The 18421-nt window shown below is 36.3% G+C and overlaps 2 protein-coding genes across 4 annotated transcripts; both read left to right on the forward strand.

Annotated features, from left to right (window-relative positions):
- The first annotated feature begins 458 nt into the window (after window positions 1–458).
- LOC108329238 (uncharacterized) lies at window positions 459–17566 on the forward strand. 3 transcript variants are annotated; one of them, XM_017563361.2, is made up of 9 exons: window positions 459–598; window positions 1532–1861; window positions 2083–2116; window positions 2317–2544; window positions 3305–3394; window positions 13254–13319; window positions 13402–13493; window positions 13575–13622; window positions 16964–17566. In XM_017563361.2, exons 1-9 carry the CDS (start codon window positions 591–593, stop codon window positions 17073–17075), a joined length of 1008 nt encoding a protein of 335 aa, XP_017418850.1. In that variant the 5' UTR covers window positions 459–590; the 3' UTR covers window positions 17076–17566. The 3 variants fall into 3 exon arrangements, with proteins under 3 accessions (XP_017418850.1, XP_017418852.1, XP_052728739.1); XM_017563363.2 differs by lacking the exon at window positions 13254–13319; XM_052872779.1 differs by lacking the exon at window positions 3305–3394.
- Window positions 9433–13244, forward strand: LOC128195405 (secreted RxLR effector protein 161-like). The gene has a single exon (XM_052872780.1). It carries the CDS (start codon window positions 10371–10373, stop codon window positions 11127–11129), a length of 759 nt encoding a protein of 252 aa, XP_052728740.1. The 5' UTR covers window positions 9433–10370; the 3' UTR covers window positions 11130–13244.
- Window positions 17567–18421: the final 855 nt, after the last annotated feature.

The following is an 18421-nucleotide window of genomic DNA, read 5'->3' on the forward strand; positions in this document are numbered from 1 at the left end:
TATAGAACAATTTTTAAAACTGAATTTATTTTTTATATAACTTTTTTTCGTTAAAATAACTACTTACCAACTTATTTTTATTCTGAGTGATGATTAAAAATAATATTCTCTAAATCTAAAACAAATTACACTCTTCCGTAAAATTAAAATAAACAAAGCCCCTAAATACATTGTTACTCGACTTTTTAAGACTCAAACGGTGTAAATATATATTGGAAACAATACTAAAAATGTATTCTCTATTACACTAGCATATTTTATCATCAAGTGAAATTAGTGAATTTATTAAAAATAATATATGTTATACTTTATTTAAAATATTTTAAAATAAAAATATGGAAACATATTAAATTTAAAGAATAAATTATTAAATGTGAAAAAAAAAATGTCCGTGAACACCAACAATGTACCTAAAAATATAATTATCAACAGCAATCCACACATTAATTGAATTAAATAAAGCCTGTTAATTTATTTATTTTTTCTCGAAAGTGAATGGTTCCATCACCAACAAAATCACCCAGGCTTTACGAAACCATAACTCACCGCTTCCCACCTTTCTTCATTGCCACATCCATCTTCTCCTTACAATGTCCTCGTACGTTTCTGAACTTCAATTTCTTTTCACTATTCTTTTCTTTCCTTCTTTTGGCCCTTTACTTTGCTTGCAAGCCTATTATAATGTTCTCTTTCTTGTTTTTCGGAAAACTGTTACATATTAACTTCTATGCATTCAAATTTCTATTACTTTTTTTTCCTTTTTGCATGTTTCAATCTGTCTGGTTTTGTTTTTCTACAGTGCTTTGTTAATGGTAATGTGTTATTGCTGTATTACGGGAAATTAGCTCCACATTTGGTGAAATGGTTGCACTATTTGCTCAGCGATATTGTAGCATTGCTGTTCACATATATCAGTAGGCAAAAAGATTTGAAAGACACTGATGGGTTCAAATTTAAGTACCTATACGATGTGTTATTGTTTCTATTGGGGTCACATATCTTGGCCTAGTTATTGAAGTCAAATTTTGGACTATAGTTAGTTAATTGGGAATTTTCATTCTGACCTGCACTATTATGACGATATTATCAACAAGTGATTTTTGATCAGGGGATTGGATTGTAATCGTTTTATAATATTCATTCACTGCAAGAGTAGAAGCATGATAATCCCTGTAATCTCTTGATGCAGTAGTATATGGGATCCATATAATAACAATTGTTTTATATGTGTAGTTAAGCTGATAAAAACATATTTGTAGTTAAATTGAAATAATAGTGGTCGCATATAATCGTAACAATATATGATTGCATTTTGACCTCAAAAATCACAATATCTGTAGCACAGTTTTATATCCCTGCTAGTGTCAGCCGTACGTACTTGCTCAAACTTATTATGTTTTGGTTTACACTGCTACCGATTTATCAATAGATTGCACTTTATCTGTAAAAACACTTAATATTAAAGTGCAGCAAATAGAATATTTTGGAAACAAAAGTATGTAACTTAATTATTAGCATCATTGTTTATCAGGATGCGGCAGCAGGATGCCACTGATACAACCACCCTCAGCTATTGGTTAAATTGGAGGTTCCTTTTGTGTGCATTTTCTGTGTTGCTGCCAACGATCCTTGCATTTCTTGTAATATGGAAGGATATACGTTCGAGGAAATTCAAATCTGGCGAAGGAGAACATCAGCGAGAGGGAGCTTTGTCTGGTGATGAAGCATGGAAACCATGCCTTAAAGAAATTCACCCTGTTTTTTTGCTAGTTTTCCGTATCATTGCATTCTCTTCTCTTTTGGCATCGCTAGTTGCCAAATTTTGTGTTAATGGTGGCTCCATATTTTTTTATTACACTCAGTAAGTATTCCCTTTCTATTGACGTAAGTCTTGTAGCACAAGTATAGTGACGCCTTAAAGCTATACTAGAAAGCAAATTCAGCATTAAGCTTTATAAACGAGTTTGAAGCCATTTATGGTTTTTAGCTGTCTCAGTTTTATCAGTTTCATTTCATTGTTTTCCATTTCCTTCCCATTAGCTCCAAACACATCTGATGGTGGTTATTTTGAATTTCTTGCAGGTGGACCTTCGCTTTGATTACAATTTATTTTGGGGTAAGGCTTGTAATTTTTCTTAGAGGCCTTCAATGAAATCATTCCTTTTCCATACGTATTAAGTCAGTTTACGATGCTTTATATTCTATAGATATAGTACTTAGGCGGAAGCTTTGTCAGAAAGTGTTATCTATGAAGTAAGTGTTATCTATGAAGTCTTGGCATATTTGTAACTCACAAGATGAAATTTCTTTTTGTAGTGTGCATCTATGCTATCAGTTTATGGGTGTTATCAGTACAACAGACCAAGGACCACCTTTAATGTAGATATTGCTAGACTAGATGCAGAACAAGGGCCATACATGCCTCTCTTGCACCAGGATACCACAAATCGGTCTAGAATCGATCACCTTGCTGATCCCCATGATGAAATACACAAGAATCAAATTACAACCATATGGAGTTATATTTTTCAAATTTTATTCCAGGTATGGAGAAGAAATCGACAGGTTTATAGAGAATTGGATAGGCATGTTAGTTGTATAATGAAAATCAAACTCAACCCTTACTTCTTTGCTTTCGTTATGTTTTTGTTTATGTTATTGTGTTTGTGTCTCTCTTTAACATTTTTATGTCTTTTCAGTCTTACATCTTCTCTTTTTTTCTTCACTTTAATTTTTATATTTTGTTCTTTCCTTCAGATACATGATTATACCATAGATTGTATATAATTTGTTAGGTTGCCAAATGATGAAGTCCAGCCTATGTTTGGAAATCCGTTGGCAAGTATGTTGAGAGAAGGAATGCTTTATTACTTTCAAGTTACATATATATGGGCAGTCTTGGCAACATGTTTCCAAACTTGGTCTAAGTCTTGCAGCTTTGGACCTTATTGCATGAAATTCTGATAACTTTTGCATCACGTTGTTAATGATTTTCAGCTGGATATTATGGGTCTGTTTGGGTAATTTTTTGAACAATTACTTCCTAGAACTAAAATAAGAAGAAAAGATGAAATCATTTTACCCATAAACTGAAAATTTGATTTTGAAGAAAAAATTTAGCTTATGGAAAAAGTTGTCATTTTTTTGTTCGTATTTTCTTTCTCTATAAGTGCTTATGAAGAAGTTCATCTAAACAAACTCAATTTACTTGCACAATGTCAAGGATTTAACTTTATCCTGGTTGACTACGATGTTGCATTAGTATTCCCCTGATTTTATATGCCTTTTTAATACCTTTAAATAGATGAATGCAGGGGCGGTGATGCTTACAGATTGTGTTTATTGGATCATTATATTTCCATTCCTTACTCTGAAGGATTACGATTTTACCTTTGTGAGTAGAAAACTTCTGGATATTCCTAGTTCTTTCTGCTTTCTTGTTCGTGTTAAAATTGACTGCTTAACTTTCTTTACCTTTAGCTAACCTAATAGGTTGATGTGACATCCACATATCATAAAGGTTTGAGTTTGTGGCACATTCGTTCTCTGATTTTTCTATCCTTTTTTTAATTTATATGCTTTTTCCGTACGTCAAGAAATTACTGCATCAATTTGTGTCACTTATTCGTATCCTATACTTTTGCATACTTTACATATACTTACATAAAGTATCTGTTAGAAAAATTGTTTCTAATATTATTCACAAACCAGCAATTGCTCTTATATAGACATGACATAATAATTGGAAATCCTAATTTATGATAGATATATCAATCTGATAGAGCATTAAAGGTATATGAGAGGAAGAAAAAGAGACGAGGGCAGAGTAAGGAGAACTAAGAGCGGGAAAAGGGTAGTGTCAGTTAGTAGTTAGTTTGAAGGGAGGGGAATACTATATATAGGAGGTAGTTGGTAAGGGGGAAGGTTAGCCTTTTTGTACATTTGAGATAGACTGGGGACTTGTTGGAGTGGGAGGGAGATAGGCTTCCTTGAGGGTGATTCTTGTATACTGAATTCTTTCATTCATCTAATAAAATACATACTATTCAGACTGTTTGTGCATGTTCTTGAGAGAAGGAGAGGGTTGATCGACTTCTTGACTAAAGAAGTCTATCACAATCCCTAAAATTCGGTGATCTTGTACAATAAATATAAAATATACTGACATCCTATTAATCCTCATAATTATCACTATAAGGAAATATTAGCTGCAGCATAGATCAAGGGATTTTGACATTCCTCCTCAAGTTGGTGAGTGGAGTAATCTATTCCCAACTTGCCAATAATAGATTGATATATAGCACCAGTGAGCCGTTTTGTTAACGTGTCTAAAAACCCCCTAAATTTTAGAATCTCCTTTGAACTGAACTCTGTGGTCGGGGAATTTCTAAGTAGGCTTTTTTGTGGTTTGAACAATGGCAATGTAGGCCTAGAAGAAATATAGTGGAATAAGAAAGGGTTGTGGTGTTCCAGTAGTGCAGGTTTCACAGGTGAATACGACGGAAGAAAGAAAGGGGTGTAGTTTTGCATCAATGAGGGCCGACCAAGAGATTACAAAACTCCTAAGAATTTTAGAGCTCTTATACCATGTTAGAAAAACTGTTTACGATTTTATTCATAAAGGAGCGATTGCTCTTAAATAGAATACGTGCACATATAATAACTGACAATCCTAATTTATGATATATATAATCTATCCCTGCAATTTATAATCAATCATCTTCTACAATAAATATACAGTATACGGTCAGCCTATCAATTCTCCTAATTATGAAATGTAATTAAATCTCTTATAACTCTAACATAATTCAAGGGATTTTGAGAATATCAAATCTATGAAACACTAGTACTTTTATGATGAAAATAACTTTTATTTTGAGAATATCTAAGAAATGTGATTTTAATTTTGATTCATACAATTGCAATTATATATTTATTATGTCCTAATAATGTTTGTATATTTTTACTCTTGTTTTCAAAATAAACATATTGTCTTATCAGATACACATCGTATCCAATACATGTGCATCATAGTTACCAAATCTTGAAGGAGTTTCTCATAATTCGATTTTTATGTTGGATTATGGGAATGTAATAAGATTTTGGTATCATATGGTTGCTAATCCAAGAGCTCACCTTCAATTTGCTCAAATTTCTCCTAATTTAGTTTTTAGGTTGGGTAATGGGAATGTAACAAGATTTTGGTTTCATATGGTTGCTAATCCAAGAGTTCACCTTTAATTGGCTTGTTGATAAAATTAAAAGGGGTGACGGGATAGATTGTTGGTTTGAGTCCTCCCTACACAACGAAAAAAATACTAACATACTAACCATTGACATTTGCCATAAAAAACTAAATACATTGAGAATGTAAATAATTTGAAACAATTGAAGGTCTTAACTCTTAATTACACAAGTAAATAATTGTTTGAACAAAACTCAAGAACATGTGATTTTGATTGAGTGAATACAAGAAAGTATAGAACATGAAGAAGAAGCATCTGATACTGATAGGGTCTGGAAGGTTTATGAGAGGAGAAAGAAGAGTTTAGAAGCTTAATTGTAATAAACAGTTAAGAGGCGGGAATAAGCTCATATAAATAGAGCTGTTGAATTTTTTGTAGAGTGTGAACAGTTTATTCTTTGTATAGACAGGATTCTGTTATCCTGTGGAGGGGGGAATTGGGCTCCCTTGGGTGTTGGGAACGTGTACAGATTAAAGAAGAAATCAATACAAAAGCATTCTTTTGTTATTTGTGTGTTGTTGGTGCGTGTTGGTGTGACTTTAGATAGGTTTCGTAAACAGAAACCTACCAGATACACTATAAACAAACCTTGCAAAAAATTTCAAGTGCTTTATCTTATAAGTGATTTTGAATATAGTGAAAAACTAGGTGTTAGATGTTAAGTTGTGTGTTTATGTTAATTGGGCTCAGCCCATTCTGTATTTAGGGTTTAACCCTTATCTTACATTATAAATAAACTACCCCATGTGTATGCTAAACACATAAGGGAGATTTCTCCTAATCTTCTCTACTATTTCATATGGTATCTATAGGTTAGGTTTTGTTCCAGCCAGTTCCACAGTCTCCGGTACCCGTCGTCGCCGTTGCCGTCTCCGTCGCCGGAGTTCCAGAATCGACCGACGACTATACCATCCGGATCTTCTCGGTCGGGCGACCACCGTGGTGCAAAGATCACGGCGAACGGACCATCCACGTGCCTCCACGCGCCACCACAACAGTCACCAGATCCGCCGCTTCCCGCTGCACGTGCCGACGCGTCGCCGGGGAGATCCGCCGCCGACCAGGACCGTCGTGATCGCCTCCTCGTCCTCTTTCTGGATCTGTTGTCGTTGCGTCAATCGGAGCACTTTGGATTTTTAGGGTTTCTCCCTCTCCATGGCTGCCCAACGTGATGATCGGAGTCGGTCTCGCCAGCCAGGTAAAGGACGTCCAAAATGTGACCACTATGGTAAGCTAGGCCACAAAATTGATAGATGTTATGCGCTTCATGGACGTCCTCCTCGACCTATAGCAATGGCTAATTCTGATCCACCTCCCCGATCACCGTCTGCAGACTATCCTACTTCATCAAATACCATAAACAACCCTGCACTCTTTCAAGAATTTCTCAGATGGTATGAGGACCGTCAGCACTCTAGTTCCACTACATCTGCTTCTGTTATACGCACAGGTACTCCTTTTGTTGGTCTGACTCACTCTCTCGGATGTTGGGTCCTTGACTCAGGCGCCACCGATCATATCATTGGTAACAAGTCCTTGTTTTCTTCCTTGTCATGTCCGAATGATTTACCCTCGGTAACAATGGTTGATGGGTCTAGAGTCTCATCTCATGGTATTGGTACTGTTCATATTTTTCCGTCCATATCCATTGATAATGTACTTTATGTCCCTGGGTCTCCTTTTAACTTATTGTCCGTAAGTTGTCTAACTCGTTCCCTTAATTGTGTTATTTCATTTACCAAAGATTTTGTTTGGTTGCAAGACCGGAGTTCGAAACACATGATTGGCACAAGATGTGAGTCTCATGGCCTATATCATCTCCGCCCTTCTCCACATGCTGGCGTAATCATGAAGTCACCATCCCTTCTTCATGCTCAGTTAGGTCATCTCAGTCTTGCCAAACTGCAGCAACTTGTTCCGAGTTTGTCGAAATTATCAAGTTTGTCGTGTGAGTCTTGTCAGTTAGGTAAACATACTCGTAGTTCCTTTCCTCGTAGTGTTTCACAAAGAGCGTCATCCCCCTTTTCATTGGTTCATTCTGATATTTAGGGACCTAGTCGTGTTAAGTCCACTTTAGGATTTCAGTATTTTGTTACCTTTATTGATGACTATTCCAGATGTACTTGGTTGTTTCTCATGAAGAATCGTTCTGAGTTTTTTTCTATTTTCCAATCATTTTTCAATGAAATAAAAACTCAGTTTGGGGTTTCTATTCGCACTTTACACAGTGATAATGGCCGTGAATACCTTTCTCAACCGTTTAAACATTTTATGGCTTCTCATGGCATTCTTCACCAAACCTCATGTGCTTATACCCCTAAAAAAATGGGGTGGCTGAGCGCAAGAATAGACACCTTATTTAAACAACTCGTACACTTCTAATTCATGGTCAAGTACCCTCACGTTTTTGGGGTGATGCAGTTCTCACGGCATGTTTCTTATCAACCGCATGCCATCTTTCGTCCTTGATAACAAAATCCCTCATTCTATCTTATTTCCTCAAGACCCTCTGCATCCATTACCTCTTAGAGTTTTTGGGTCTACATGTTTTGTTCATGATTTTAGTCCTGGTCTTGATAAGTTATCTCCTAGGTCTCACAAATGTGTCTTCTTAGGATTTTCACGGTCACAAAAGGGCTATAAGTGTTTTTCCCCTTCCCTTAATCGTCATTTTATCTCTGCTGATGTCACTTTTGATGAATCTTCTTTTTACTCTTCACATCTATCTTCTAGTTCTGTACATCTACCTGCTACTGTTGATATTCCTATTATCTGTGATCCTCCTAGTGATGCTCCACCCATTTTGTCTCCTCCTTCTTTAGACTCTCATTCACCACAGGATCGTCCTTCACCACAGGATCGTCCTTCACCACAACCCCTTCAGGTTTATAGTCGCCGCAATTGTCTCCCTCATGACTCACTTCCAGTGCCGCCTCCTGTGTCTCCTCCGGCTCCAGCAAATGAGTCTGACCTGCCTATTGCCCTCCGTAAAGGTATACGCTCTACCCGTAACCCTTCTCCCCATTATATCGTTCTTAGTTACCACAGATTATCTCCATCTTTTTACACTTGTCTCTCATCCATTTCTTCTGTGTCAATTCCCAAGTCTGTGGGTGATGCCTTAACTCATCCTGGCTGGCGTCTGTTGAGACTTTGGCAAGTGTACCAAATCGTTCAAGTAATAAAACCGGTAAGACCGGATATCGTTTCCCAAGAGACTCGTGTCCTAGACAATCGTATAATATCTAACTAATTTAGACTAAAGAATGATTCCATGTTTTTGGGATTTTCATGCAATTAAATTAAAGATAAAACATAAAGGGTAAAAGTGATCTTTGATTATGCAAACACTTTGAAATGGAAAGATTAGAAATGATATGGAATGATATTGTTGGGGGTTGATTTCACCTACTTCACTCTTATGTATAGAAAATCACTTCCTCTTCATTAATTAGCCAATGTCAATCTTCTAATTTACTCAAACCCAATCCCTTGGTAGAAAGAGCCTAGACTTACTTCTTAAACTCCAATCCCTTGGAAAACCTAACAAGTTCATCCGCTTTAAGAATTGAGATTCAAGACAACCAAAGGTCCTAGTTCTATCCCTAGATACAATTTCCTTTAGGTGTTTAATCCAGTTCTAGATTCACCCAATATTTCCCAATATCAAGCAAACCCTAAGATCAAGATATGGTTGAATTACTCATACAAGCTTTAAGTAGAGGAATTAAACACTAACAATTAATCAAAGAGGCATATAATCATTCAAAACAACTGTAATTTACATAAGAGATCCGTGGTTACATCAATCCCCAACAATAATGAAACTAGCTCTCCATGAATGGAGAGCTTGATCTTACAACAAAGGTGGAAATGGAAGAAGGAGGAGGACCCAAGGATGAAGAAGGGCTGTTCCCACAGCTCCTAGCTCGCCTCTGGACGCTCCAATTGAGAGAATTTGTGTCTGGGATGCCAAAGATGCAAACCCCTTCGCGTTCCAGAACTAAATAAGCTGTTTCTGCCAGATCAGCAAAAGTGGCGCCCGGCGGCCCGACAGACAGGCGCCAGGCGCGCTCTCGGTCAGCATTGTCACGCCCGGCGCCGCCTAGGTCAGTAGGCGCCCGGCGTGACTCTCTGCAGCAGCCTGGGTTCTTCATCTTTTCAGCTACTCTTCTCTCTTTTCTTGGGTTTTGGCAATGTTCTTTGGTGAGTATCTTCTCCCAGCTTCTTTGAATGGGGATTAGCCATCAAATGGGCTAATTACAACTTATAATGTAATCACATACAAATACAAGAAATTGAGTTAAACAAGACTAAAAGTAAAGGAAGAGTTGACAAATTCCATCAATTTGATGTTGGATAATGAAGTAAAATTGGTCATTATCAGCGTCAAGCTATGCTGGATGAATTAAGTGCTTTACAGAAAAGTGGAACTTGGGAGCTTGTCCAATTACCATCTGGAAAGTCTGTTGTTGGTTGTAGGTGGGTGTATGCTATCAAGGTTGGCCCTGATGGCACAATTGATCGTCTGAAAGCTCGACTGGTTGCCAAAGGCTACACACAGATTTTTGGTTTGGATTATGGTGATACTTTTTCTCCAGTGGCAAAAATGACCTTTGTTCGCCTATTCATTGCCATGGCCTCTTCGACAATGGCCTCTTTACCAACTTGATGTCAAAAATGCTTTCCTTAATGGTGATTTGCATGAAGAAATTTATATGGAGCAACCGCTTGGCTTTGTTGCTCAGGGGAGTCATCGGATTGGTATGTCGTCTTCGCAAATCCTTATATGGCCTAAAACAGTCTCCTCGGGCATGGTTTGGTAAATTCAGCTGTATTTTTCAACAATTTGGTATGTCTCGCAGTGAAGCGGATCATTCAGTGTTCTATCACCACTCAAGTACTGGATGTATCTACTTAATAGTGTATGTCGATGATATTGTTCTCACAGGAAGCGACTATCTTGGCATCTCTCAGATGAAACAACACCATTATCATCATTTTTAAACCAAAGATCTTGGCAAACTCCGGTACTTTTTGGGTATTGAAGTAGCACAATCCAATGCTGGTATTGTCATATCTCAGAGGAAGTATGCTTTAGACATCTTGGAGGAAACAGGGTTAATGAGCTGTAAATCTGTTGAGACACCTATGGACCCTAACATCAAACTCCTACCAAATCAGGGGGAGCCTTTCTCAGATCCTGAACGATACAGAAGATTAGTTGGTAAATTAAACTATCTTACTGTTACGCGTCCTGACATTTCCTTCGCAGTTAGTGTGGTGAGTCAATTTCTAAACTCCCCATGTGAAGACCATTGGGATGCAGTTGTTCGCATACTGAAGTATATTAAAGGATCACCTGGAAAAGGTTTGCTATATGGTCCTAACAACGATACAAAAATCGTTTGCTATTCAGATGCTGATTGGGCTGGTTCCCCTTCTGATAGGAGGTCTACTTCTGGATATTGTGTCTCTATTGGTGGCAACCTGATATCTTGGAAAAGTAAGAAGCAAAGTGTTGTGGCAAGGTCCAGCGCAGAAGCAGAATATAGAGCTATGGCATCTGCTACTTGCGAGCTTGTGTGGCTTAAACAATTACTTAATGAATTGAAATTTGGAGATGTCACTCACATGACACTTATATGTGATAATCAAGCTGCTCTTCATATTAGCTCTAACCCTCTCTTCCATGAGAGAACCAAGCACATTGAAGTTGATTGTCATTTTATTAGAGAAAAAATCATATCCGGAGATATCAAGACTGAGTTCGTTAACTCAAGCAACCAGTTGGCAGACATGTTCACCAAGTCCTTACGGGAACCTAGAATTGACTATCTTTGTAACAAGCTTGGAACATATGATTTATATGCTCCAGCTTGAGGGGAGTGTTAGATGTTAAGTTGTGTGTTTATGTTAATTGGGCTCAGCCCATTCTGTATTTAGGATTTAACCCTTATCTTACATTATAAATAAACTACCCCATGTGTATGCTAAACACATAAGGGAGATTTTTCCTAATCTTCTCTACTATTTCATACTAGGTATAGGGTTAATCTCCTTTATGTAGAAAATACACATAGGATAATGTATCTATAATAAAGAGAATGTAGGCTAAGCCCAAACACAAATGAATATGTAAATATAACATAATTAACATAGAGACATGTTTTCCTAATTAACATAAACTGCAATATATCCCCCTCCATTTCGTCTAATAAATCATTGTGATGATTAAATGAAAAGTGCAAATAGACCTTAAGTTAACGTAAACAAAAATTATATTCTTGAAGCTTACTTTTGTATAACAATGAATGTCTTCACCATCTATGCAAATAAGAACTGAGTCAAATACAAGTTTTTTTCAAATACCATTTTGGAATTAAGCACAAGTTTTGTCTGCCAATTATCCTGACACAAGCATATTTCAACTTTGGTCCAATTGTTTCCATAGTACGATGTTCATGATTTGGAGTAAAAAGCTATGCAATATAGGAAGATAAATACTACCACCTATAAAGGATCTTGCCTAAATTAGAGAAGGGCAATTAATGTTGCATGAAGCACATTTAATGTTTCTCAACTTTCAAGTTTGACAAACTATTAAAGAAGAAGAATATGTTTAAAATGAGTTCAAAGCTACTCAACTTCCAAAAAAAGGATTGCAACGAATACTTTCTTCAAGGACCTATTTAAAGACACTTCTTGGAGAAAAAGAAAAAAGAAGAATAGCCATTGTTTGCAAGAGCTAAAACTTTGTCAATTTTTCTCTATGCCCTAATGTTTTGTTAGAACATTGTTTGTGTTCATTTAGAAAACTAGTAGAGAGAGCTCAACCTTGTAGAGGCTATCTTTTTCAAATGAGTGAAAATTGAGATTTTCTTTATCTTAAGCAAGAAGTGGCTTATTGAAAAAATATGTGGATTAAGCCAAGAGTGACTTGTTGAAAGAACACTCGACAGGGATTAGTCAAGAGTGACTGCAATCCAAAATAATATTGTGATTAAGAAGTGGACTTTATTAAGTCTAACTCAATCCCACAAAACTGGCATGTAAAGTGAGGTTTGTTCCCACTTATATACTATGAAATTGCCTTATCTTTAGTCGATGTAGGACTTCCAACACATCCCCCTCACATGAGGTATATACATCTTGTGTGTGGGACTAGTGGAACAATAGACTAACGAAAAACAAATTTTGCTAGGATAGGCTCTAACTCATGGCTCTGATACCATGTTAAAAGGTGAATTTTAAGGCTAACTCAACCCCACAAAATCGACTTCTAAGGTGAAGTTTGCACCTACTTACATACTTTAAATTGGCCTTATCTCTAGTCAAGTTGAGACTTCCAACACACCCTCCTCACGTCTAGCTATATACATTTTGAGCGTGAGAATATAAACATTAATAGGTGGTCTGATAGCAGCCCGATAGCAGGTGGAACAATATGTCCAACAAACACAAATCTCGTTAGGAAAGACTCTAACTCATGACTCTGATATCATGTTAAGAAGTGAACTTTATTAAGCCTAATTCAACCTTACAAAACCGGCTTGTAAGGTGAGGTTTGCAACCACTTATATACTATGAAATCGCCTTATCTCTAATTGATGCAAAATTTCCAATAGGTTGTTTACTTAGTGAAACTTGACTGGTTGGTTAAGAATTGAACATAGTATGTGCTATTAAACCAACCAGTTTAAAAATAGTGAGTAATCTTCCCCGCTTAATCTATCATATTCTATGTTATGTATGTTAAGCTAACTTAAAGAAAGCAGAGTCTTTAAAGCTCAGTTTGTGAAAATTTTCTTATGAGAAACTACAAAAAATGTTAAAACACAATCAACACTCCCTTATGTTTTTCACGATAATAACCACATACAAAGTAGATTTTTACAAAATTAATAAAGCAAGATATTATGCTATATCATTTATTACGATAAGACTTCTTTTTTCCTCCTCTTATCTCCTAATGATATAATCTGATCAGTTCTGCATCTTATGTAGATGACAGTGAACATGCATACACTAAATGTTTTTTTTCTCCTTGGAGACGCAGCTCTAAATTGTCTGGTGAATATTTTAATAATTTTTTGAGATTCTTATTTGGGGTAACTGCAGGAGAGATTTTGAATTAATTTATTGTATGTTTCAGCCAGTACACTGGTCCGGAATGTCTTTCTTCGTGTTATGGACAAGTTTATATGTCATTTTCCAGTGGACTTTTCATGCCTTTTCCTGGATTTGGTAAGCTACACAATGCTTTGGATGTCAAACTTTCCACACGCACTGGTTTTACTAACAATATGATAACTATGATTACTACAGGTGGCCATACCCGTTCCTTACTTTGTCATCACCCTATTCTCCATTGTGGTATGCCATTTTTCTCTACAATAGTCATTTAGATAATTTCAAATCAATTGACAAAGTGGAAAACTTATTTGAAATTTTTCGGGCAAAACTTGTGGATTTGTGGGAACAGCATATTGCCTTTTAATGTAAGGTTTTATTATTGAGTTTTTTTTTTCTGTAAAATGTACTTTAGAATTGTGAAAGGACAGTTTGGATACAATGAATTTTGTAGTCATCGCCTTTGCGGGCAATTGATGTGAACCCTAATAGAATAAGGTATATGTTACGAGGCAAAAAGGGCAATGCGCAGAATCAAAATCAGGAGAGAGAAATGCTTGACTAACTGCCTACCTGAGGAAAGTGGGGTGAGGTATGCACAAGTTGTTTGGAGAGAGAGATGGTTGAGGTGAGAGAAGGTTGTCTGGGTCCACTGTTGAGTCCTATAACAAGAAGGACGATCGTTGATTATGAGGGAGAAGTTGAGTTGTTAATAGTTCCATTGAAGAGGATGGTTATCCACAAGGATAGATTGGTGTTGCCCAAGTAGTTTTCCAAGCTTCCTACCATTTCATCAGAGTTTCATTCATCTCCCCAGGGAGGTCATTTGTGTTTTTGTAGAATCCACAAGCACATTTCATCTGTTTTTAACTGGGAAGGTATGGAAGCTGATGTCAAGCACTTTATGGGTAAGTATGATACTTGCCGACAAAACAAATGAGACATTGTCCCATGCAAGATTATTACATCCTTTGCCTATTCCTTTACACTTATGCTCTGAAATTTCTATGGATTTTAATAGTGGGCCACCTAGGGTATAAGGAAAGGATACAATCATCGTGTTAGTGGATAGGCTCACTAAATATGCCCATTTTGTCGTGTTGCCCTTTACTGATAGGAGGTGGTTGAAGCATTTATTACAGAAATAATTTCATCTGACATAGATACAGTTTTCCTTATTCAATTTTTGATAGAATTGTTCAAGATGGCGGGTACCAAATTCAAGTATAGTTAAGCTTTCCCTAGACAAACAGATGGCCAAACTGAGGTGACCAATAAATGCCTTGAGTCATACCTACATTGTTCTGCATGAGATAAACCACGTTCTTGGCATAAGTGGTTGAGTTGGGAAAAATTGTGGTTTAATACCAAATTTAGTGTCTCCATAAGGATGACTCCTCTGAAGGCATTATAAGGAGAAGGAACCTCTCACCCATCATTAAGGGCCTACTTTTCCATCTACAGTTGAAGCAGTAAATTCCATGATGGCAAGCAGAGATATTTTCCTTAATCAGCTGCAAAACAAAAAAAAGAAAAAAAAAAAAGAAACTGAATGTGGTGTAACAAAGGATGTATAAGCAAGTAGATAAGCATAGGAGGGATGTGTAACTAGAGCAAAGAGATTAGATTTGTCTCAAAGCTGCTCCTTACACGAAATTTGTATAATAACTGTGTTATTGCTGATGAAAAGTGAAAAAGGCTGTCTCTTATATATGGAAAACTTTGGCCGAGAGGAGGAATGAGAAATTGATTTCAAAATTTTATGGCCCATTTCAGGTGTCAGAAAGAGTAGGTCCAGTTACATATTAACTCCCTTTACCTTTTGAATGAAAGATCCATCCAACGTTCCATGTTTGCAAGTCAAAGAAAGCAATTCTAGTTGAGTATGCAACAAATTCTAGTGTTTTACTGAAGATTGAGAAATTCAACCTCAATTGCAAGATATCCTGAAGTTGCGTTACAATAGGGAGGTGCATGCAGAAGTTCTAGTGAAGTGGGTTCAGCCGCCTGATTGTGACAATGCATGGGAAACAATTGAAGACCTTCAACTTCGTTTTCTAGATTTGTACCTTCAGGACAAGGTTAAAGTTTTACGGGTGAGTTTTGATAGGAGAAAAGTAGTTAAGAATGAAGTGTATGTAAGGGCTAATGGAGGGGAAACACAACTGCTACTTAATAGCTTATAAATAGGAGGATAAAGGGTGGTAGTTGCAGTTAAGATTTGATTCATAAGTTGTAAGGAGGAGTGGTCTCTCCAATACCTCATCGTGCCTAGGTCACATTGACCACTAGACATTTGATAAAAGTATAGGTGCATTGCCTTGCACTTGCTTCCAAAATCTTCCATTCAATCAGTTGAATCCCATCAGCTAGCCAAGGGAATATTTAGGTAATTTTCAAAAGCTTGACTATCAAGTGGGAACAAGCTGAACAGAATAAAAGACATCATGGTTCATTGCCCGGAAATCGAACACAAAACTAATGTCAGATGTTTGACAGGCACAAAACCAAAACAATTGTGGCCTAAGTGGTTGAGTTGGGTAGCATACTGGTATAACACCAATTATCATTCAGCCACTAAAATGATTTCTTTGGAGGCATTGTATGTGAGTCACCTACAACACTAGTTAAAAGAGATGTCAGTCAACAATCTATGAAGATTAGTAATTAGAATGACAGTTGAGACGAATGGCATATTGGAAGAGTTGAAACACCAAGTGCTAAAGGCTCAAAATGGGATGAAGCAATTGGTTGATAAGCATATGCGGGAAATTGAAAGAGGTTATAGGGATGTGGTATTCTTGAAGATACAGCAATAGAAGTTGAGTCCATGCTACTATGCACTACGAAATATCAGATGAAACTGGTTTTGTTGCTTATTGGTTGAAATTGCATGAAGGAGCAAAAGTGCATCCAGTATTCCATGTCTAGCTGCTCAACAAACTAGTGACTGCAGAATTATGAGTCAACCGCTCCGTAAATGTGTTGCAAGGATTCGAGTGCAAGTCCAACTAGAGGTGTATTTGGCTATCAGAAAAATGTAAACCGGAGAAGTAGAAGTGATGATTAAGTGGAAGGATTTACCGAACTTCGAAAATTCGTGGGAGGACCTAGCTACCATTTAGGAGCAATTTCTTAGTTTCCACCTCGAGGACGGGGTGTGTGTTAGGAGGCGCAAGAAGGGCGATGCCCAAAAATCAGAATTAGGAGAGAGAAATGCCAAACTAGTTTCCTACTGGCAGTAGGATTAGGGTGTGCACATGTTCTTTGGAGAGAGAGGGGAATGTAAGTAGAAGGTTGAGATGAGAGAAGGTAGGAATTAGTTCGGGCTTGGAATAGAATTGGGCATTCTCCGATTTGTTCTTATTGTAAGTTCTCATTCCGAGATTTAAATCACTTCGGTTCAGACAGGAGATTCCATTACTACAATACGATTGGAACTGCTTATATTGTTATAATTTCGTGGTTCTTATTAGCAACACATAGCATCAGTACCATGACATTCATACAGGATTATTTCTGGGTCATTTTATTTCCTCCTTCTCCTTGAATGTCTAATTCAATGTGTTTTTCATGATCTGTAGGTACTTGTTGATTGCATTGCTACATATTCCATGTTATGCCATGTTTAAGCTGATTGTAGAAATCAAACATTATTTCTTCTCGAAATGGTTCCCTTCCTCCACTCAGTTCTAAAGATTGAGTGGTCTAAGACTTGGGCCCCTGAAGAGCTAGAAATGGCTTAGCCTGCACCGACTACATTTAGCTCTCCCAGCTGCACTGTGGATGGTTGAGGTTTGTTACTTGCTTATGGCTCAAACAAATTAGTGATAGTTAGCCAACATAGTAAAGTGAATCTTCCAAAACCGAGTTTCTGCTACCATTCAACTGCTTTCCAGAGCAAAGTAGAAGCAGGATTTATGTAGGAACGAATAGAGTAAGGAGCCATTAATTTTATGGTACAATATTGTTCTATTCCTCAATAGTTGGGACTAGGAATCATGTTCACTATGTGATTATCAATGTACCACTCATCGACTCATGGTCCCACGTGTAGATTTGTATTCAATATCACAATAGTCCGGGAAATGGTATATTCCCATTTTTGCTAAAGTAACTTTAGAACATCGTTTGTATTGTTTATTGGCTTAATTATTCCTTTAATATTTGTAGTTATATTTATTTTAGGTTCTGATTTCTACACATTAAAAAAAATCATTTTACTCCCTACAAACTCCATATTTATCTCATTTAATCCTCATGCACACTTTCTTCAATTCTTTTTCGTTTCTACTGTCTTAAGTATAGGGATATAGGATATTAATCGAGCAGTTTTACTCTTTTTTCCAAACTTGGGAGATTTGATATAGTTGAACTGAAAATACATTAGCTCGTTTTAAAATAAAATTGTTATGTGTAGCATATTAAGATTGTCTATTGATAGATATTTAAATGCATAACATGATAAAAACTGTGTTCACTTAAGCCTTTCTAAACTCATCACATGAATATATATATATATATATATATATATATATATATATATATATATATATATATATATATATATATATATATATATTTATATATATATATATATATATATATATATTTATATATATATATATATATATATATTTATATATATATATATATATATATATATGCTCACGCACATACAACTGTACGTACAAATCTTTTATGTTGGTTCATTCACTCACAATGGCTTGGTTTGTACTTTTTGCCATGCAAATATTCTTTATACAAAGGGAGGAGAAAATTCCAATTTTTTTATATTGTTTCATTCATAGTAATATTTAGTATGTTTCTACGACTAAAGATTTTTCTACAAATATTCTTTATATCAGTAACAAATAATGGGTTAGAATTCTATTTAAAAGAGTTTGACATTTTCTACAAAGATGAAGACATTGTGAGACATTACAGTATATGTTGTCTCACTTCACGCTTGATGAAAGGTATTAGGTTGAAGTTGTTAGTACATGTTTTTTGGTCAATGAATTCGAAACTTCTATTAAGAT

The sequence above is a fragment of the Vigna angularis genome, chromosome 2, assembly GCF_016808095.1.
Source record: "Vigna angularis cultivar LongXiaoDou No.4 chromosome 2, ASM1680809v1, whole genome shotgun sequence".
Classification (NCBI taxonomy): domain Eukaryota; kingdom Viridiplantae; phylum Streptophyta; class Magnoliopsida; order Fabales; family Fabaceae; genus Vigna; species Vigna angularis.